A 21,806-nucleotide genomic window follows, 5' to 3' on the forward strand; every position below is an offset into this window, starting at 1 on the left:
GCTGCAAGGACGGGGCTGCAAGGTGTGAAACAAGGATTTATGTTATGGCCAAACCCAGGATGTGTTTTCCCATATAGAAACCTCGGCAGCGCAGGCGTGCCAAAAGCAGACTGCAAAGGTCTCAGCACCACAAAGCTCATCAGTAGGGGTGGGATGAATCTCAGCTTGGGGCTGGTTTCCCGGTGTAAGGGACCACAGAAGCAGAGGTGTTTCCCCATGGAATTCACCGCCATCCCTTTCTGGCCAAGTCACCCCGTGCAGCACATGTGATTGGCTCTGCAGCCCCACACGGCCCCAGTCTAGAGAATGTGTCACCCCAAATCCAGCCCAGCCAGCAGGACGTGCCCGGACCCGCAGTGCCCTCTGCAGTGCGACAGCCACAGTGTGTCTGCCAAGCTCCGCACAGTAGGGCTGGGGGTACCCTGGGGAGGACTGGGGGGGTCTTAATGGGGCTGCCGGAGGACAGAGGGCCGGCAGCCCCAGTGTGGTGGCTGAGGTGGTGTAGATGTTCAGCTTCACAGCTGATCGTGAGCAGTGGGTGCCCTCTGCCTGCGCAGCAGCCATGCCTGGGAATGCCCTGTGTTGAATTTGGCCCTGAATTGCGCCACACAGGACATAGCTCCGGTGCTCCCTGAAGAGCCTTTTAATGCTTAAATCCCCAAACTCTCCCAGTGGGCTTGCAGTGCTTGGTACCACTGTCGCAGGGACTCGGACCTTGAGAGCACCAGCAGCAGCTGCGCATGGGGGGTGGGGGGGAGGGCTCCGTGAGCAGCCAGCAGGGAGCACTCGTGTACGGCACTGGGAGCAGCCGCATGCAGCACCAGGAGCATCCATAGATGGCACTGAGAGCACTCATATGGCATTGGGTGCACACATATATGGCACCAGAAGGACCCATGTACGGTACAGGGAGCACCCATGTATAGCACTGGGCGCACACATATATGGCAGTGGGAGAACCCATGTGTGGCACCGGGGGCACCCATGTATGGCATTGGAAGCACTCATGAATGGCGCCGGGGGCACCCACGTAATGGTACAAGGAGCATCCTTCTATGACACCAGCAGCACCAGTGAATGGCACTGGGAGCACCCACATACGGCACTGGGAGCACCCACATATGGCACCGGGAGCACCCACATACGGCACCGGGAGCACCCACGTGCAGCACCAGGCGGGGCGCCCCAGGGGGCGGGCCCTACGCGAGGCCACGCCCCTCACTCAGACCACGCCCATTCATCGCCCCGCCCCTTCGCCGAAGCCCCGCCCCCACGGAGGCCCCGCCCCGCCCCGTCCCGTCCCGCCCGGCCCAGGTGGAGGCGGCGGCGCCGGGAGCGGCGGTGGGAGCGCGGCGTGGTTGCGGCGCGGTGAGTGCGTTGTGCTGCCGGGCCGGGCGGGGGGCTGCCGCTATGGCCGCCCCGCGTTACTTTGTCCCCCCTTTCCGCTTTGTTCCCGGCCGCTTTCCTCCCCCGCTCCGCTCCGCTCCGCTCCGCGCGGCCGAAGGGTCCCGAAGCGTTCGCGTCCGGAGGGTCCCGAAGTTCCCCGCAGCGCTGCGTGCCGGGAGCGGTGCTGCGGGGCGCCCCGCGCTGTTACCGCGCTGTTGCCGCGCTGCGGGGCCGGCCGCGCCCGGGGACCTCAGGGGGCGCTTTGTGGCCTCCGGTCCCGGCGGGAGGAGGAAGTCCCGGCCCCGCGGCGTCACCGTCCCGCGGCCGTTCGGGCACCGCCGGGGGTTCCCGCTGAGCTCTGGGGGGGTTTCGGGGTCCTCTGTAACGCCCTGGGGGACCCCCGGCCGCGTGTGCTGTGCGGTCCTACCGGAACGCTTCGCCCCTCCGAGCCACAAATGCCCCGTGCGGCCCTTTGGGTCCCTTTGCCACGAGCGCTTTGGGATCCTTTCGGGGTCCCTTTGCCGTGGGCGCTTTAGGAGCCCTTTTACCGCAGGTGCTTTGGGATGCTTTACAACCTTGGAGCACAAACGCTTTGGGGTCTTCCGGGAACCCTTTTTTTGGGGGGGGGGCCTTTTTGGGCGACCCTTTTTGGGGGGGCCCTTTGGCCACGGATGCTTGGAGGTCCATTGGGACCCTCAGCGCTGCTGCTGTGCTCCTGCAGAGCGGAGGTGGCTGCGGTGGGAGCTGCACCCAGAGCTGCTCGAGCTGTGGGCTGGGAGAGGGTGCAAACCACAGCATGGGGGGGGGGGGGGGGGGGGGGGGGAGGGTGATGCCAAAATAGCCACGTTGCGATGGGCACAGGGCTGTGGGGGCATTGCTTTCAGGTATATGTGCAAGCAGGGAGCTGGGGAACGCTGGGTGTGTGGCGGGGGGCCAGGTCCTAAATGCCATGGGGGTATGGGGCTGAAACCCCTGGGGGTGGGCTGGAGGAGGGGGGGGGATTTGCATCGAATTGGGTCGCATTGTTTGGCTGCGGCGGACCAAAGGGTGAGCAGCACACGGCCGTCCTGCAGCTGAGGGCTGCTGGTTGGTTTTGTTGCTTCTTACCTTTGATGTGACTCCTGTTTAACTCACAGCAAACTCCAGGGAGCCTCAGGTGCATCCCTCCCTTTGGGAAATAACCCTGGGCAGAACCCTCAGAACCTCTGCCACGCAAACAGAGCTGGACCCGACCCCACCTGCACCTGCTGCAGCGGGTGGATGTCCCTGCAGCCCCGTTCTTCCTTTGTGTTCTCTATGGGTGGGCTTTGTGCCGCGGGGGGTTCACACAGTGAGAGTGAGTTATTGAAGGCTGAGACCTCATTTCTTCTCTTCGATCCGTACAGCCCACGAGTGATGGGTTCATAACTCGTTGCTGTTGGAAAAGCTTTTATCTAATGGTCATTGGGCCTGGGATGCCCGATAAAGTGGTGTGGAAAGCCAGGATTTAGGGTCACTGGTGTGGAAAGCCAGGATTTAGGGTCATTGGGGACCTTCTGGTGTTTGGGGTCACAATCTTTTCCCCAGCCTTTGAGTAGTGCTGAGAGCTGTGCTTTTTCTTACAAGTATCATGCAAAGCCTTGCCGTTCTCACCCCAGGTCCTTCCAGTACCGGAGGGAGCCTATAAACAGGAGGGGAGCCAACTCTTTGGAGGGTACATAATGGCAGGAGAAGGGGAAATGGTTTTAAGTTGAAGGAGGGAAGATTTAGGTTGGATATCGGGGAGAAGTTCTTTACTATGAGGGCGGTGAGGTGATGGAACAGCTGCCCAAAGAGGTTGCAGATGCTCCATCTTTAGAGGTGTTCAAGGCCAGGTTGGATGGGGCCCTGGGCAGCCTGGGCTGCTATTAGATATGGAGGTTGGTGGCCCTGCATGCAGCAGTGGGGTTGGAGCTTCACGATCCTTGAGGTGCCTTCCAACCCAAGCCGTTCTGTGGTTCTATTTCTCACGTAGTGGCAGTGCAGCAGGGCTATGGGCTCAGCCTCGACGTGGGGGGACCCAACACCTCCCCTGCTGCCTGCCCACACCTCGCTGCCCTCGTTTTGCTCTGAGCTTTCCATGTGCGTGAGCGGGCAGCTCGTTTTAACACGTTGCCTCGTGTTTCCCCACCTGCAAAATGCCACATCCGTGGGGCGAGCGTGGGTGCAAAGCCACGTGCTGAGCGTGGGGCCGCGCCGATGTGTGCGTGGGGAGAGAGGGCTGAGCAAAGCTGCGATGCTCAGCTCCGTCCGTGACCCCATCCCAGGGGCTGCCCTATGTGCCAAGGGACAGCACGTCGGCTGGGAGCTGTGGGTCTGCCCGTGCTGAGCAGCTCGGGGCAGGGCTGCTTCCTTGCCGTGTTCATTCACGCTGCCCGGCTCGGAGGTGCCGCCGTGCGTCATGCGGCAGCTTGTGCTGGGGATTTGGCTGGGTTATCCCTGTAATTCGCCGGCTGTGGGAATGCTGGAGCCGGGGGGAGGGCTGGGAGTGAGCGTGCTGCAGGTGGGGGCCCTGTGGGTGCAGTGTGTGTGCCAGCAGGGAGCTGGGAATGGATGGCAAAGCATCCCTGGGGAGGGAGGGATGGGCGAGGGAGTGCTGGGACCACACCAGCTCGAGGAGGAGGAAGGCAACGGCTCTTGGCACCCGAGAGGCTGCAGAGTGTGCTCCTGGCGCATGGCTGTGATGTGCAGGAGGGGTGCTGGGCCTGGGGAGGGCTTGGCTCCCATGCAGGGAGCGGGGCTGGGATGGGGGCACAGCATCGCGTGGCGTTGCCGTGTTTGGGTGCTGTGCGCTCTGCTCGTGCTGTGTTGGATGGGATGTGTGGGACAGGGCGGACCGCTCCCAGCTGGGCTTTCCCGTGGGGAATGCAGGTCTTGCATTGGGAAGGAGCGGGATAAACCTTCCGGGGTGGAACTTAGGAGAGGTGATGAGGCTGCAGAACCGGCTGATGCTTTGGAGGAGGGGTGGGTGCGCGTGCAGTGGTGGGGCAGTGACATGAGCCTGGGGGTGGCTGTTTGCAGATAAGCATTCTGCTCCAGGAGATACGAGCCTGGGGCCAAGTGGCTCTCCTCGCTGTTTGGCCGTGGTGAGGGCTGCGCTGAACGCCCACAGTCGTCTCATGCATGGGGTGAGTGGAATTTCTGCACAGGGCTGAACGTCACCTCCTGCTGCCGCATCCCATAGCGATGCTCTGAGCTCGGGGGGAACCCCCAGCAAACACAGGGACCCCCCCAGGACATTTCTCCCAGGAGCAGAGCACCGAGGGCGTTTGCAGATCCTGGCTGTGCGCTCTTTCCAAGAGCAGCTCTCAGAGCAGCAGCGTTTTGCAGACGTGGAGGAAGGAACGTCTGCCCACTGCCCTCTCACACAAAGAATTTTGCATCAGACAGGGAAGCGAGAGCGAGCTGGGGGACAGCCCGTGGTGTTCCCAGCCCTGCTGAGCCATACCCTGCACAGGGGGACCCAGAGCCCAGCCAGGAATTGGGGGTGGCTCTGAGGAGCTGTGCAGCTCGAGCTGGGTTAATGAAGCCCAGCAGCTTGGGGAATCTGTGCTGCACGTGGTGCTGGGGTGCGTGCACAGGGAGGATGTGGGGCTGCAGCTGGGCTCACAAAGAGCAAAGCCCTTTTGCAATGGGGTGGGGGGGTGTTTGGGTATCAACCCTTTGGGCAGAGGGGGACGTGCTGGGAATGAATGTGCACGTGCCTTGGGAAATGGGAAGGTCCCCATCCAGCTATTGTGGGCGAGTCCTTCCCTTTCCGCGCAGATAGTGGTTCAGGAAACCTGGAGGAACACAGCTCCTGGAAGCATTGCTGTGGGGAGGAGGCGGTCCTGATGGGGGGGGTTCTGTGCTCTTATAGGGATGTGCCACGGGGAGGTGCCCCGATGCACGGCAATGCTGCAGGCACCCGTGTGCCCTCACCTCCTGAGCCCAGTGCCCGAGCTGTGCGCAGATGGGAGGGGAGGAGGAAAGCCTGGCTCAGCGTTATCACAGCCACCAGCACAGCCCGTGGGTTGGCTGCCTCTATCTCGGCCGCGTGGTTTTGCTTCCTTCCAGGGTGTGCCGAGTGCCTGAAACTCATCCGGGATGAACAAACCACGCGGCTGTTGCCCAACGTCCTGCTTGCTGTGGGAATAGGCAGAAGGAAAGCGAGGAGTGTTTCCCAATTGAGCAGCCGGGGAACCTGTCAGGCTCCTGCCTGGCCTGGCTGCTCTCGGTAAGGTTTTAGCTTCGGGTTTTAGGTTTGGGCCGTTGTGTCTGGGGAGCCCGTGGAGGTGCTGGGCAGGTTGAAGAGGTTTGCTTGGCGAGGCGAAGGCAGCTCTGTGTTGCAGTACAACCGAGAGCAGCGAGGCTTCAGTGCTGATGGGCGGCTTCAGTGTGCTCCTGAATCATTTATGGCCGTGCTGGTGGTGTGGTGCTCTGCTAATGGAACGGCTCTTTGTGGGGCTGCCTCAGAGGGGTGTCCGCAGTGTCTCATATAGGGGTTCTGTGGGTTGGTGCACGGTGCTGCCTCCGGTCCCTTTGCTCTGGTTCCTTGCTCAGAGCATCCTGGCATCGCCCTGCGCTGATGCCGTGTGTGAGCTGCGTCACTTTTTCCACCACTTTCCTCCCTGGGTGTGTTTCCTTGGGTCAGCATCTCTCGTGGCTCAGCCCAGAGCCCCAACCCTTGCCTGGGTGAAGGCAAAATCCTCCCTCCTGGCCTCCATGGGTGCACGTGGCTGACCCTGGGGTGAGCAAGTCAGGACGCCGCGGCGCTGACAAACCCCTCTGTGCTGTGCTTCGGAGGGTGAAGGGCTGTGCTGGCTGTGGCTGCAGCTCCTTGCTGCTTGCTTCGGGCTCAGGCTGCCTGTTCTCACGCTGAGCACATTGAGTGTGAGCTGTGCCAGCACTTGAAGGGCTGCACGCCAATGCCAAGCGCACAGGGGAACGGATAAATGCATTCCCAGTCCCATCCCAGAGGCTTTTTGCTGGCGTGGGGCGAAACTTCCCACACCTCGTGGGATGGATGCTGCCCAGCCCTGTGCCTGGGTAACCCAGGGGACTGAGCTGGCGGGGGCTGCTCCCCTCCTCCTGCTCTCTGGATGCCAAGCATTGCATTAATTCAAGGAGCCGTGAAAAGTGCTCTGGCCGCATGACCGGGCCTGCAGGTGCCCGGTGGGGTGCAGCTGCCCAACTGCTGCGCCCACGCTGCGTGGGAGGGCGCTCGGGTGGTTGGGTGCATTGCAATTGTGCTTCCCCGGAAAGCATTAAAGGTTCTCACCTGGAGCTGCGTGGGAGTCTGATGGAGCAATTAGGGATGGGATCAGGGGCACAAACAGCACCGTTCCGTTCACATCACCGAACTGCAGCATTGGCTCCAAGTTCTCCTCCGGTTTCCCCTGGGTGCTGCTCGCTGTGCTGGGTGCATGCATGGCAGGGACAGCGTGCAGGATGCTGTGCGTCCCCGTGCCCAGCATGTCCCTGCCCCCATCTCCTCGGGCTCCCCGGAGCCAGCCCTGCCTGCAGCTGGCACCTCATTGCTGGCTGCCCCGGGAGGAAAACAAACAGCATCTGCAGTTCCCCAGTGGGATGGAAAGTTTCACTTGCTGGGGCCGGACCGCCTGGCTGGCGCCTTCCCAGCTCAGCAGTCATCAAATACCTCTGCACAGCACTTGTGTTTCTCTTTTCTCACTCTGTTTGAGAGCTTTGGGTGAAAAACTTCCCCTCCAGCCCTGTGTTGGCTCAGCCGAGGCGCCAGGTGCAGTGGCTTCCCCTCACCCTGTGCCACTGACCGCAGTGTGGCCCCCATGTCCTGCGGCTGCCCAGAGCCATGCAGTGGTGTGGCTTTGTGGCTTAGTCCCAGCATCCTGCCTTGATATTTTTGGATGGCTCTGCCCTTACCCTGCTGCTTCTGCTCCCTTTCGCAGCCCTGTCCCCAAAGCTTCACCCGGGAAGGTTTCTGCAGGCCGAATCTGATCTCTCACCCCTGCTTTTCTCTCGCAGCAGCAGATCCACCAGGCAGAGCAAGAGAACCTCAGCCATGCCCTGGGGCTCCCGTGCATAAGGGACAGAGGAGAAGGAAGAAGGAGCCCATTGAGACACGCTGCGTGGGATCCCTGCCACTCTTATGAGGTGGGGGCATCTCAGGTAGGCTCAGAGATGGGGGCTTCAAACATCTAATTCCGATCACGTTTGTGGCTGTGGTGCCTCACTTCTTCCCATCCAGATCCCCTCCATCAAATACCCTCTGCAGCCTCATCACGGCTGGGGGGATTGGGGTTATCTGGGGAAAGGGAGCCCTCTAAGCCCTCTGTCCTTCTCTATGGGACAGCAGTGCTGGGTTTAAGCCCTGCATGTTTGGGCTGCGGCACCGGGCTGTGCTGGGTGGTGGCTGCCCTCTAGTGCCAGTGTCCCCAAGGAGCTCATCCCATGGGACACCAAGCTCCTAAGGCCAGTGATGGGGAGGAGCAGCCCAAAGGGAGCACAGCAGGGTACAGCTGGTACCCCAGGGTGCCTTGCCATAGATCCTGCTGCCTCATGGCTGCCCCTCAGCGGGACTCTGGCATCTGTTGTCCACACCAAGCAGGACAAGGGGATGTCTGTCAGCAGGGAGCCCTGGGCAGGTGCCCTTGGTGCTGGCACGTGGATGGGGAGAGGCCAAGGAGCTGAGCATCCATCCCAGCAGGAGCCCCCCAGTCCCTAATAGGATTTAGGACTGCTCCCTCGTGCTCAGATGGAATTACCTTTCCCTGCTGACTCGTGAGGCTCTGCCTGGTGTCGCAGGGCTGCAGGGGGACTCTCAGGAAGGGGTTGCCTGAAGATTTAGCTCCTGGCTGTTAAGCCCCGGCTCTGTGCGCTGGGAGGATTTTGGTGTGCTCTGCCTTGTCCTGCTGGCCCAGAGCCCAGCGTGTGCATGCATGTGCTGGAGGGGACCGTTTTGCATGCCCAGTCCAATGGGTACTGTGCTGATGCTATGGCCAAGAGGTGCTGGGGTTGCAGCCTTGGGGCTGTCTCCTTGTCTGGGACGCCTCAGTGCTGCCCTGGAGGGGCTCCCAGGTAGCTGCAAGTCATTGGAGGAGAGCGATGCACGTCCCTCCCAGTGAGGGGGGAAGTGCTCGCAGCATTTCTCTTCCCTCTGGTGTTCCCCTCGGGCAGAGCCCCCATTAACATTAATGCTCCTGCTGCCATTTCCGCACCGATGCACTCAACCTGCAGAGAAGAGGAGGAAGGGATGCAGCCATAGGGCCGTGGCTGCCTCCCCCCTACTCACTCCCTTCTCCTCCCACCCCACCCCCCCCCAGCCTGCCACCCACTCAACATGGCATCCAGCAACAAGAATGGGAGCAGCCGCTCCAGCAGCAGCCGCCTGCAGAGCAAGAAGCCCCCCAACCTCTCCATCGTGATCCCCCCACCCCGGGAGGCGGAGGAGGACGGCGCCCGCAAGGAGGTGAGCTCTGGGGGGGCACCTCTCCGTCCCACGTGGGGTTCGGAGCGTCCCCACGGTTACCCTCTGTGCTCTGTAACCCTGTGCTCTGCCTCCCAGCCCTCCAAGGTGCCCATCTATCGGAAGAGCAAGAGCCTGCAGGAGCCGCGCACGAAGGGATGTGACAGCTCGGAGCGGCGGCCGGGCTTCCGCCGACAGACATCCCTGTCCCAGAGCATCCGCAAGTGAGGGCTTGGGGTGCAGGGGTGTCCGGGTCAGGGGTGTGGGTACCAGCCCAAGGGAGAGCCTCGGAGGGCGCCGTGTGGTTCAGCTGTAGTAGAATTGGTTGGGGAAAACGTCTTGGTGCTGTAGGAGCCAAATGCCTTGAGGTGTGTGCGTCCTGATATAGGGTATCTCAGCCGGGCTTAGTGGAGCAGCGACCCGTCTGCCCCATCCCACAGACCTGTCAGCTCAGAACCGTGCTGAGCCACCGGGCTCCAATCGGAGGGCAGGGTGGGACGGTGACAGCACGGGGCTGAGCGGGTGCCGGAGCGCATCCATCACACACCCAGGAGTGCACCCATCACACACCCAGGGGCACGGCGGAATGGTTCGGCGTCAGCGGCGACTGGGAGGGGAAGCGGCAGCACTGGCAGCGCCGGAGCTTGCAGCACTGCAGCATGAGGTACGGCAAACTGAAGGCTGCCTACCGCGACATGGAGCTGCCCAGCCAGGAGGTGCCCTCCTTCCAGGGCACCGAGTCACCCAAACCGGCCAAGATGCCCAAGGTACCGCTCGGGGCGCGGGGACCGCCCGGCAGCCCGTCCCCATAACCATCACCAACGCTCCTCTCCCTCTTTCAGATCGTGGACCCGCTGGCCAGGGGCCGTCCCTTCCGCCACCCCGACGACGCCGACCGTCCCCATACGCCCCACCACGTTCTGCCCCCGCACACCCCCGGCGTCGCATCGCTGGCATCCCTGGGCAGTGCCCGCTCCGGCTACAGCCGCCTGCCGCGCCGCAAGAGGCAGTCTGTGGCACGCATGAGCTTCAGGGCGGCCGCCGCTCTGCTCCGCGTGAGTGCTGGAGTAGGGAGCGCCCCCTTGACTCTCCTCTCAGCCCTCTGCTGCCTTCGTTTCTTGGCTTTCTGCTTTGCACAAAGCCCGTGGCTGTGTGTGGGGAGAGGGAGGTGTGGTGGGTTTTAACCTTAAAAAGAGAAGTTCTGGTGGAAACTGGACCAGAAAGTGGAACTGCTTTGCACGCCATCCCTCGAAAATAGCAGCCTTTGTGTCAAGCCAGAGACCTTTTGGTGCAGGGGAAGTTTCTCTGGAGCTTTCTGTCACCTGGGGAGTCGCCTGCAAGCTTTGGAGATGGCTCTGTGGGGCAGAGAGCAAAAGGGGCACTTAGAATTGTGCCACCTGTCACGGCCGTGGCCCAGCTCTGATGGCTCTCAGGAGCAACAGGCAGCTGTGTGACCTCTGCACCGGGCCACGGTTGGCATTTAATGTCTGCCACCACTTGCTGGGCTTTGAGGGAGGCTGTGAGAAAGCCACCCCGCTTTCTGCAGCACTGAGGCTTTGTGTGCCTTACCCTCGTATGCTTCCCCTGTCATAGGGCCGCTCCGTTTTGGAGCCTCTGACCGAGAAGCAGAGGAGCACCAAGAGGAGCTTCATGTACCCCAGCTTCATGGATGAGGACGTGGTGGATATCGCTGACACCTTGGACTCCTCCTTCTTCAGTAAGGCAAGCACTGTTCCATGCTGACTGCTGGAGTTTGGGGGGTCCCAGTGGCCCACGTGGGGTGGAGCAGTGTTCTGACTGGGACAGTGGCTCACTGAGCAGCCCTGTTTGTCCCACCCCCCCTTTGCCCTTAGCATGGTCCAGGGTCGGTCTCTTACCCAAACGGAGTTTGAGCTGTATTTGGGGCTGTGTGTGCCAAGGGCCCCTGGTGAGCGTGCCCCAGGAGCGAGGGCATCAGTGGGTGTTGTGCCCAGCGCTGCAGGGACTCAGTGCTAATCACTGGTGATGGGATCACGGGCACTTCACGTGGGCTGTGGTGTGTGGCCATTGGGATGACGCTGTGGTCCCCCTCCCTTCCAGATGGACACGCACGACGAGACGTATTCCATGCCGGATGATGTCTTCGAGTCACCACCGCTCTCGGCCACGTATTTACGCATGCACTCAGTGGGGGAGGATGTCAGGGCATCCCCAGAGGTGGAGCAGACTGCACTGTGAGTGCCAACCCCAAACCCCCTACCCTGACTCCCCCCCTGCCAGTGCAATGTCTGCCAGTCCCTCCTGTAGGGCACTGGGCACATCCAGCACGCTGCTACAAGGACAAAGCCAAGAGGTTCCCCCAGCCCCTATTCCAGGGTGCCTCAGGATGAGTGGGGCTGGCTGCCCATGGGCTGTTACCTCGCTGATGGGTTTCTCTCCCTGCAGACGTGAGGGTGCCCGGCTCGCTGCTGCCTCAGCTGGCCCGGCCCCCCAGAGGGGCAGACGCATCGCTTCCAAAGTGAAGCACTTTGCCTTCGACCGCAAGAAACGCTACTATGGCCTGGGGGTGGTGGGGCAGTGTCTGAACAGGACGTACCGCCGCAGCCTCAGCAGCATCGTGCAGTCACAGCTGGAGATCACCGACAGCCACCGGTGAGGGCACGGCTTGCAGCCCAGCAGGGTCAGCCCCGCTCCTCGGGGCTCCCCCAGGTTCAATTTGGTTTTGCGTCCCCATCAGAGTGGGCTTCAGGGCTGCTCTCCCCAGGTTACTTCAGCATCCTGGTGCCAAAAGGGAGCCGTGACCCTCTTCCCTTTGCTCCCCAGGCCGTATTTCACCTACTGGATCACCTTTGTCCACATCCTCATCACCTTGCTGGTCATTAGCACGTATGGCATCGCTCCCATTGGCTTCACCCAGCACGTGACGACAGAGTTAGTAAGTTTAAGAGCTACCAGCCGGGACTGTCCCTTCCCGGCTGCCTGGCTCCTGAATGCCCTCCTCAAGTACATAGTGGGGGTAATCCTGTTGGGGTGAGGGATGCGGCCCCATGGGGACAAAAGGCCTCAGCCCCTGCAGGTGGTTGGAGGGGATGTGTCACTATGGGGCCGTGCGCCCCTGGCTGGCTGTGTGACCCTGGTCTCATTCTGCAGGTGCTGAGGAACAAAGGTGTGTATGAAAGTGTCAAGTACATCCAGCAGGAGAACTTCTGGATCGGGCCCAGCTCAGTAAGCAATTTGCCAGCCCCTGGGGCCCTCAGGGTGCTCCCTTCTCCTCTCCTCTAGCTGCATGGCAATAATCATAGCCCCAGCCTGCTACCCTGCTCCTCGGTTCTGGGTCTGTGAGCTCCTCCTGCCTGCTCCCAGGGCTCTTCAGCACTCCCCAGAACCAAAGCATCACCGTGGGATGCTCGGGAGAGAGCCCGTCCCCTGCCCACCCTCCATCCCTTTGAGTGGGATCTCATCAGCAGGGCAGCAGTTGGGAAGGGAGGCAGGGGATGGGATGCAACCTGGAGCATCCCTCAGAGCCACCCCCTCCTTCCAGATCGACCTGATCCACCTGGGAGCCAAATTCTCACCCTGCATCCGGAAGGACCGCCAGGTGGAGCGGCTCATCCAGCGCGAGCGGGACCGGGAGCGTAACTCGGGCTGCTGCGTCCAGAACGACAGATCAGGATGCGTCCAAACACTGCCACAGGACTGCTCGGTGCGGGCACGGCTGGGCCGTGGAGTGCACGTGGGGCAGAGCTGTGCCCACGTGCCCACGCTCTGAGCATCTCCATCCCTGCAGGAAACGCTGGCGACGTTCATCAAGTGGCCCAACAACAACACGCCGACCATGGGCTCCGGTGAGAAGCGCACGTCGGGGGCTGTGTGTCACCAGGACCCCAGGTGGGTTGGGTTGCGTGGTGGGGCTGGGTTTGCAGCTTGAATGCCTGGAGTTGGTTTGGCCGAGGGGTTGGTGGCTCTCCCGTGCCGTAGGGCAGTGATGGGGAAGAGAGAATTGGTGGGGAGATGGAGGTGAAGTCTGTTCGAAGTGTGGTGGGTGAGCCAGGAAGCTACCCGAGGAGCGTTGCTGTCCTGAGCTCGGCCCTGCCTGCCCCGATCCCTGGGCTGAGATAAGCAGGGACACGTGACATTGTAAGGGGACGCTCGGTGAAGCTACCTGATCTGGCTGCAGTGCGTTTCACTGTAGGATATTGAGCATGCAAGGATCTCCCTGAGTCCGGGAACCTTCAGGGGGTGGCTGCAGGTCCCCTGTCTTGTGCCCGGCCTCAGGCTGGTGGCAGGGTTGCGCTAGGGGAGACTCTCAGTCACCCCCACATCCTCCTCCTGTCACCAGGACGTGTGAAGAGCCGGCCTCAAATCCCCCCCACGTGTGGCCAGACGACATCACCAGGTGGCCGGTAAGAGCCCTTAGTGAGGTGCCCACCATCCACACCAACACAGCCTCTGCGGGAGGTGGACAGCCTCGAGCACGGCGTGGGGGCTGTAGGAGGCTCTTAGCAGCCCTCCCACTGCAGTTCCTTTCCCTTCTCCATAGATCTGCACCTACGAGACGAAAACCAACCACACAGGCCTCCCTCACATGGACTGCCAGATCAAGGGCAGGCCCTGCTGCATCGGCACCAAGGGCAGGTGAGATACAGCCAGCGGGCACCGAGCCTGGGGCAGGTTGGGCCGTGTTCCCTGTGCCCTTCTGGTGCTCCTTAGTGCCCCCCGTTGGTGTCCTGAGCTGTGCCAGGGATAAAAGGAGGCCCTGGGGTTGAGGGTAGGGCGTGCAGTGACAGCAGGACCGTGCACTGGGGGTGCTTGGAGCAGGGAGCGCACCCTGCCCCAGGTGAGCCCACTGCCTGCCTTCTGCCCAGCTGCGAGATCACTACACGGGAGTACTGCGAGTTCATGCATGGCTACTTCCACGAGGAGGCAACGCTGTGCTCACAGGTGAGGGGCTGTGGGGGGAAACGCAGGGAGCTTGGGGCGAGCAGCCTGGCTGGGCATGGCTGCGCTGGCACCGGCAGGATGGGCTGCCACCCCCATCACCTCCCGCCCGCATCTGCCTTGCCAGGTGCACTGCCTGGATGAAGTCTGTGGCCTCCTGCCCTTCCTCAACCCAGAGGTCCCCGACCAGATCTACCGCCTGTGGCTGTCCCTGTTCCTGCATGCAGGGTGAGCAGCAGGCTGCGGGCACCGGGGGTGGCTTGGGATGGCAGCAGCCTTTGGGACAGCCTGTCTGTGCTCCCCGATGGGCTGGGAGGGGAGATGGGGGAGCGCTCCCAAGCTACAGCAGTGCATGCCGTCAATGGGGAACGGCTTTGTGAGCTGTCTTGTGTCTGTGAGCGGTGGGTGGGAGCGCTGGGCAGGGGCTGTGGCAGGGCAGGAGTCCAACGTGATCCTCCACCTCCAGCATCATCCACTGCCTGGTGTCGGTGACCTTCCAGATGACGGTGCTGCGAGACCTGGAGAAGCTGGCAGGCTGGCTCCGCATCTCCATCATCTTCATCCTCAGTGGCATCACTGGCAATCTGGCCAGTGCCATCTTCCTGCCGTACCGGGCGGAGGTGAGGGCAGCTTGTGGAGCTGGGGGGGGCTCTCCCCATCACTCTGCCACCCCCCTAGATGGGGGGCACTGAGCAAACGTGCTTGTGTGCACGGAGCATCACCACCCTGAGCTTCATGGGGAGGGGGCTGCAGAGCCCAGCACAGAGGTCTCCCCGCTCAGCAGGTTGTGCCATGCGTGGGGAGGGGGTCTGTGCCCCACGTGCGGGGCTGGCGTGGGCCGTGTGCCCCACGTGCTGGTGTGTGTGTGGGCTGGCAGATGGCTAATCTGCTGGCAGCAGAGCTGGCGGGCTTTAGAGGGGATCACGGCGAGTGCCCTAAATCCCCCTGCTGTGTGGGATGGGTGTGGGAGGCACCCAATGCCTGGCTCTGCCAAAACAGCACCAGTGCTCCCCACGGCAAACGTGGTGCGTGAGGGGAGACCACGGGGACACAGCTGGGGGGTGTAAGTGGGGTCTGTCCTCTTGCAGGTGGGCCCCGCGGGGTCGCAGTTTGGTTTGCTGGCCTGCCTCTTCGTGGAGCTCTTCCAGAGCTGGCAGGTGCTGGAGAAGCCGTGGAAAGCCTTGCTCAACCTCTCCGGCATCGTCCTCTTCCTCTTCGTCTGCGGCCTCCTGCCCTGGATCGACAACATTGCCCACCTCTTCGGCTTCCTCAGCGGCCTGCTGCTCTCCTTCGCCTTCCTGCCCTACATCACCTTCGGCACGGTGGACAAGTACCGCAAGCGGGCCATGATCATCGTGTCCCTGCTGGTCTTCCTGGGCCTCTTCACCTCGCTGTTCATCTGGCTGTATGTTTACCCCATTAACTGGCGCTGGATCGAGTACCTCACCTGCCTGCCCTTCACCAGCAAGTTCTGTGAGAAGTACGAGCTGGAGCAGGTCCTGCACTGACCCACGGAGGGGCTGCGGGGCTGAGGCCGGCCTGCTCGGGGCCTCCAGGCCCTGCTATAACCCCAGGACGGCTTGTGGGGTGAGGCAGCGACGGGGCCCCGCAGTGCCAATCCTACTGTGAACACAACCCCCTTTTTGCAGGGGCACTTTTGTACCTACGGCTCCCGGCCGTGTCCGTCACCTCGGGGCTGCCTGGGGCTTAGGGGGGGCTCTGTGGCTGCACTGTGGTTCAACCCTTTCTCCAACCCGTCCCGGTGGGATGGGGTCCTCCAGCACTTCTCAGCCCTGGGATTGTTCGTGTTGGGAGGCTGGAGGTGTTTTCCTGAATGGGCCGTGGGGGACCCTGGAGGTTTCCCCAGTGGAGGATTGTGGAGTTTTTGGGTTGTTGGTTTGGTTTTTTTGCAGCTCTGACGCTCTCAGAGCTGAGGATTGAAGGTATCTTTCAGCCCCCCTATTTGCTCCCCAGGGGCTCAGGAGCAAAGCTGTGCTCCTCACGGTGGGTTCCTCGCTGGCTGGGATGGGGCTGCTGCTTTTTCCCCTCATCTCAGTCGGGTTCCCCTTGAAAGCAGAGCACTATGCTGGGATATAAGCATAGAAGGAAGCACTCCAGTGGTTTCGTGCAGCTCCTTCTGGATCCTCAGGGTGAGGCAGGGCTTGGCTCCTCAGGACCCCCTCCTGCTGCTGCCCTGGGCTCATAGTGTCACCTCTTGTCCTTCAGGGTGTAATGGGGTGGCTCATCCAGTGCTGTGGGTGATGGTGCTGTTAATGGGCAGCACAAGTCCCCCATCAAAACAAGCATCCAGGTGCTGGGGTCTCAGCCCCACGTGCCCCCCCGCTCCGCCGCAGGCCGGCTGCAGCCCCATTCCTTGCTCCTCCGGTGCTGCTCCAGCCAAAGATTGGCACCTCACCTCAGTTGTCTCTTTTTGATACTATTTTTTTTTTTAATAATAATAATAATAATAATAATAAAAAAAGAAGCTGTGGAATTTTTTTCACCCTGAATAAATTTCTACCTGTATTTAATGAGAGCCACGAGGCCTCGCTTCCCTCCGTGCTTTGTGATGGCCAGCGGTCAGTAGGGCTGTCCCTGCTCTGTGGGGCAATGCTCTCCCCAATCCCCCTCTAAAGACCCCTCCTGGGGCAGGGATTCGAGGGCAGTTCTCTTGGCTGAAGCAAAATGAGCCGCAGAGCCTCCCATGGTGGATTTCACTTAAAGCTGAGACACCCCAAAAAGGCAGCGGAGGGCTTTGGGCTGTTTGGCTGGACCTATCTGTGCAATGGAGCTGGGGGCAAAGACAGGCAGGCGTGTAGAAAACAACCACTGCATCTTTATTTGCTGCTTCACGACAAACCAAGGCATTTGCAGAGGGCTCTTCCTGGGCAGGTGATGTCTGCGTGCAGGGCTGGCCCTGCAGGGAGGATTCTGGCCGTGCGATTTGGGGTGGCCACAGGTGGGGGTCTCGTGCTGTAAAGGTGCCTGTGGGCGGGGGGTGGCTGCAGGGGCTGCTCAGAGCAGGGCTTGGCTTCGTGCACGGTGTTGGGCTGCGCTGGGGAGGGGGCCCTGGGCTGGGGGCTCCAGGTTTTCGGGCTCTGCTGAGGCTCTTGGCCTTTCCATCCCTAACAGATCCCCTGGAGGCACGGCCCTCCCGGGCTCCCCTTCACAGCCCCGGCTATAGGAGGGTGGGGGTGCAGGCTGGGTGTTTCCTGCTAGCAGCCCTGGGCGAGTGAGGCACAGGGATGAGCTGGGGCCGGGCTGACCCCTCGGCCAAGAGGCAGATGAGCGGGCAGGGAGCTGTGGCTGGGGCCAGCAGGGAAAGACGTGCAGCCACGGTGGGGATGGAGAGGGCTCACAGTATTCACTCCCCCCCGCCCCCCACCTCCCTCCAAGCAGCGCGTAGGTGGGCTGCGGGGCTCAGCAGCCGCTGTTCCTGCGCATGAAGGCATGGCCCCGCACCTCGTGCTGCATCTCGGTGAAGGCCAACGTGCCCACGGTCACCTGGCAGGGACCCACGGCCACGAAACCACACTTCTCGTAGAAGGGCACGAGGAAATCCTCGCACATGAGCACGGCGCGCCGGGCGCAGGGCAGGCAGCGCAGGTACTGCAGGTACCGCCACATCAGGATGGAGCCCTTGCCCTGCTGCCGGAAGGTGCGGTGCACGGCCAGCACGTGGATGTGCACCGCTGTGCCCCGCGGGTTGTGTAGGGTCAGCGCCGCCTGCGGGGGGGGAACGGGGCCGTCAGCGGGGCGGCGCGGGGCAGCCCGAGCGTACCCTGGGCCCGGCTCCTACCTGGCTGAGCCTGTCCTGGTCCCACAGGGAGCCGATGATGAAGGCCACCAGGCGGCCTTCCTCGAACCAGCCGAGGGAAAGCTCCGGGCACAGCGTTAGGAAGTGGCGGATCTCATCCAGGTGCAGCGGGCAGTCACCGGAGACGGAGATGAAGGCTGGAAGGGGGCGGCGGTGAGCTCCCATCCCTGACAGCGGGGCGAGGGGGGGGGACGGGCGGCCCCTTACCTTCCCTCTCGATCTCGAACACGCTGACGGCATCCTCGGGGCTGAGGCAGCGGAACTCGCTGGCGGGCAGTGTGTGCCGGCGCTGACGCCCGGGAGAGTTGCGGGGGCCCTGCAGGGGGGTGGGCTTCAGGAACGGCACCGCGCCGAGCACCGGCATCCCGCTGTGCTCCCGGCTGCGCTTATCTGGGGCAGCTCTGACAGCTCCGGGCCACAGCAGTGTCACGGCACCCTTAATTTCGGCTTAATTTCGGCCAATCTCTTCCTGAGCTCTTAGCTGTCGAAAATACCTGTTGATCAGGGATGGGATTAGGCTACCTGCCGTCCTTTAGCTCCATGTACACGTGTGTGCGTGTAGATACAGCAAATAGCCGCCCACGGCAACCCTGCTGTCACCCTGCTGGCACTGCGGCCAACCTGCAGCCCCAGGGCTCGGTGCTGGGGGTCTGGGCGGTGGGATGGAGCTGGGGCTGGGCGTCCTGTCCCTGTCCAGGGCATGAGGGTGATGTCAGTGCTGTTTGTGCACCGGACATGACCAGCCTGGAGCTGCGTCAGGGGATCAGGTTGGGGATTAGGGAAAGGCTTTGCATCAGCGGCTGCTGGGCGTGGAGCAGATTCCCGTGGCAGAGGGCACAGCACTGAGCTGCCAGAGCTCAGGGAGTGTTGGGATACTGCTCTCACATGTAGGGTTTGGGTGGTGCTGTGCGGGGCCAGGGCTTCGTCTTGATGATCCTTAAGCATTCCTTCCACCTCAGGGTGTTCTGTGATTCTATGTTGTGTTTGTGCTGCTGGGGGTCTGTGTGCTTTTCCGGCTTGTTCGGGGAGTAAATGATATGGCTTTGCCCCTGGTGGGCACTTAAGTCATGGCCGGGCTGGGAAACCTGGCTGAGATGGGCCAGCAGGCAGAATGAGCCCATCTGCAGCTGCTCCAGTGCCTGTGGTCACAACCACCCCAAAGGCTGGCAGGTCCAGGGGTGTGCTGTCAGGGCGCCCTTGCTGAACAGATGTGGGATTGGACCCCATAAATGCTTGTGTAGAAGCTTGCTTAGCAGAGCAGTCCTCTAGTGTCCCCTTGCAGGGAAAAGCAGAGCCCCAGCCTCGCCCTATGAGCCCTTTATGGGTCCCACAGCCGCATCCCAGGACTGTCTCTGCTGCTCTGTCCCATTCGTCACCACCCGCCCTACTCAGCTCAGCCAGATCCCTCTGCTTGGGTCAGATTCGATGTCATAAATCCGCCTCATGTTTCATGCCCGATCAAACCAAGTTAATAAACCCAGAGAGAAGCGCAACCCGAGCACCCTGCGGGCAGGAATAGTGGCAGCAGCTCCCAGCCAAGCGGGAGCCACCGGTCAGCCAATATTCAAAGCAATTCACAGCAAGGCCAGCGTGGAGCCAGGTCAGTTCTGATTACTGTTCGAGAGGTGCTGGCTTTCCCTGCTAATTATAGGCTTGCCTCCAGCTAATAGGATTTATAGAAACAAAAGCATTACCAGCACAAGCGTTGCACAGGGCAGAGCCAAAGCGAGCTGGGAATTTTCCATCTGGAAAGGCTGAGGGCTGGGTGCTGGAAGTGGTGAGATGGGGTGTTGCTGTGATTGCCTTTCAGTGAATTGGGTTAGCGGTGGATGTGCCCTCTGGACACAAGGGCTGTCAGGGACAGGGGAAGTATTTGGCATCCCTCGTGCCAGTTCTCATTGCCAAGGGGTAAGTGCAAGACAAACCAACACGTGCTGGGAACGAGTGCTTCGTGCTCCCATGGATGGGATGGGAGCGAAATGAGACCATACTGCAGGAATGGGCTGCTGTGATGATTGTAGGATTCACAGCTTGGTATCAGCTGCCAGATCTGCTCACCTCCTGATCGCATCAGGGCTCTGCAGCAGGCTGGGGCAGCTCAGACACCCCCCCATACTTACAGAAACCCCAACACAACAGCGTGAGCAGAAGTGCTGTGGGGTACTGCCTGCTCTCAGCTCCTTCGCATTGCATCGTTTGCCCTCCAGCACTCCTGGCAGCCCAGGTCACACAGCCAGCGGGCTGGGGGAGTTGTGTTTCTTTTCTGGAAAGGAGCTTTTGCTTTTTGCTCAGCTCCTCAGCTCCCTGCACACTCAAAGGTCTTTGGCATGCAGGGAACGTGTACACTGAGATGGCTGCGGGTCCCTGAGCGTACAGTGAGGGATAACCAGAGTTAGGAGGAAACCCCTCTCCTCCCAGCTCCATCAATCTGCCTCCCCCGCTCTAACGCAGCCCCCCGCATGTTTTTATGGTTGTTTCTACCCTGGGGTATGTTAAGCTCCAGGGCTCCTTTTCACATCCCCATATGTCAGGGTGCACACACTGTAAAATTGTTCCCTCCTTTTGTGTTTGTGCACTACAGACCCCAAAGCATCTGCATGGCCCACAGAGATGCTCTCACCTCCATAATCCAAGGCAAGTCAAACTCAATGTCCCAGCTCCCTCCCTTCTGGAGCAATTCCCCACAGGTCACCAGCTATCCCCCAGGCCATGGGGACCACCAGGTCCCAGAAACGCTGGGCTTACCGGCTATGGGATGGGGACCTGGTGCTGCTCCTCTCCAGCCTGATCCTGCGGCTCCTCGCAGCTGTGGGACAGCAGGGATGGGGCTGCAGCCACGCACGGAGCCTCGCTTATATGTCTGTTATTTATGGAGCACGTGATGAAGTTCTAAGGGGTTTATAGCCGCGATGAAAGACGAGGAGAGGTGAGAGGCTTTAAGATGACGAGCAGGCAAAGGATCCCATCAGGCAGCTGAGGCTGATTTCTTTACCCTGGCGTGACTGCCTGAGGGGGGATAAAGCTGATTTAGCTGATTGCTGCGTGCTGGGGGTGAGCTGGCAGGGAGAGCAGGGCTTGGCCAGGGAAAGGCGCAATGCATCCTTCTGTGTGCACCCCCCAGCTGTTAACACGAGGAGCAGGAGAAGAGAAGCCAGCTGTATTTGTCCCCATCGTGACCAGTGGAACCAAATGGGGATTATCCCGAGAGTGAGCTCCTGGAAAGGGAACAACCGGGAAGGTCAGCAGAAGTAATGATTAAAAATAAAATAAAATAAAATAAAATAAAATAAAATAAAATAAGCCTTCTGCTGTTCAGAAGTGGCATTTCAGAGCAACTCAAGGCAGCACCGTGGCAAGAGAGAGCAGCCTGCTCGCTCTCTGTCCCACAGCTGCGGAGGGGCCAACGCCGGAGACTCGCCGTGCAGCAGCGCTCAGCACCGAGCAGCGCCGTCGGGCCGGGCTTTGCGGAGGGGACACGAGCACAGCCCGGCGGCTCCTCGCTCCCTCTGTTTGCTCGCAGCTGTCCCGCTGCTCCGCGCTGCTTGCTGTAGCTGCAGCCTTATCTTTCGGAGGCACTGCTGCCACTGCTGTTTTGCACCTTCCCCTGGCTTCGCCACGAGGATCCGTGCATCCAAGCAGGGCGGCCGTCCCCCCGTCCCTCCCTGCCGGCCCGCACACGCATCGCGGCAGCGGGCAGCGGCCGCGCGGTGGCAGCAGCGCCCCACGCACCGGAATCGGACCCGAAACAAACGGGGCCTGAGGGGTTCGGTGGGTCCGGAGCAGAGCTCTGAAGAGGGACGGTTCCGCCTACGCACCACTTCGTGCCTATTGCCCGTATCTGTATTTCATTAGCAGCGTTGCAACACGCATCGGGGGGACGATGAGAAGCATCGCTACCACAGCGGCGCTTGGAAACCTGTCCGTGGAGCCGTGAGGAGGACACAGCGCTGTGCTGTACACGACGTCCATGCGCTGCTCCCCCAGCCTCCTCCTAGGAGCCTCGGACAGAGAAACTGCAGCCCGTTGGCTGAGCTGGGGCTCGAGCTCCCTGCTGGGAAGGGTGAAAAGAAGGACAACACTGCTCTGGGTTTTTAATATTTTTTTCTGCCACGTAACCGATCTGCCCGAGGATTCCACGCGTTTCCCCGATGTCCCGCACAGGTGGGGAGGTCACAAAAAGGAAGGCCGGGATGTCCCGGAGCAAAGAACGCACCCTCCACTCCCTCCGCCCTCCTCCCTCCGCTC

General features: G+C 61.4%; 2 protein-coding genes across 15 annotated transcripts; one reads left to right on the forward strand and one right to left on the reverse strand.

The window, feature by feature from the left end:
- Positions 1-1,312: 1,312 nt before the first annotated feature.
- On the forward strand, positions 1,313-16,280 carry RHBDF2 (rhomboid 5 homolog 2). 14 transcript variants are annotated; one of them, XM_040649664.2, is made up of 20 exons: positions 4,477-4,532; positions 5,461-5,620; positions 7,387-7,530; positions 8,685-8,830; positions 8,927-9,051; positions 9,402-9,594; positions 9,670-9,882; positions 10,421-10,549; positions 10,907-11,040; positions 11,252-11,458; positions 11,630-11,741; positions 11,957-12,031; positions 12,348-12,509; positions 12,594-12,694; positions 13,146-13,209; positions 13,347-13,441; positions 13,672-13,747; positions 13,872-13,972; positions 14,211-14,364; positions 14,833-16,280. In XM_040649664.2, exons 4-20 carry the CDS (start codon positions 8,702-8,704, stop codon positions 15,250-15,252), a joined length of 2,490 nt encoding a protein of 829 aa, XP_040505598.1. In that variant the 5' UTR covers positions 4,477-4,532; positions 5,461-5,620; positions 7,387-7,530; positions 8,685-8,701; the 3' UTR covers positions 15,253-16,280. The 14 variants fall into 14 exon arrangements, with proteins under 14 accessions (XP_040505596.1, XP_004946173.2, XP_040505602.1 ...); XM_040649662.2 differs by lacking the exon at positions 4,477-4,532 and adding an exon at positions 1,313-1,368 and having other exon boundaries at positions 8,685-9,051; XM_004946116.5 differs by lacking the exons at positions 4,477-4,532; positions 5,461-5,620 and adding an exon at positions 1,313-1,368.
- Positions 16,281-16,558: 278 nt separating this feature from the next.
- Positions 16,559-20,391, reverse strand: AANAT (aralkylamine N-acetyltransferase). Its single transcript, NM_205158.2, has 4 exons — positions 20,307-20,391; positions 17,769-18,055; positions 17,544-17,698; positions 16,559-17,470 (listed from the first exon to the last, which is right to left on the reverse strand). Exons 2-4 carry the CDS (start codon positions 17,923-17,925, stop codon positions 17,165-17,167), a joined length of 618 nt encoding a protein of 205 aa, NP_990489.1. The 5' UTR covers positions 17,926-18,055; positions 20,307-20,391; the 3' UTR covers positions 16,559-17,164.
- Positions 20,392-21,806: the final 1,415 nt, after the last annotated feature.

The sequence above is a fragment of the Gallus gallus genome, chromosome 18 (assembly GCF_016699485.2).
Source record: "Gallus gallus isolate bGalGal1 chromosome 18, bGalGal1.mat.broiler.GRCg7b, whole genome shotgun sequence".
Taxonomy (NCBI): Eukaryota; Metazoa; Chordata; class Aves; order Galliformes; family Phasianidae; genus Gallus; species Gallus gallus.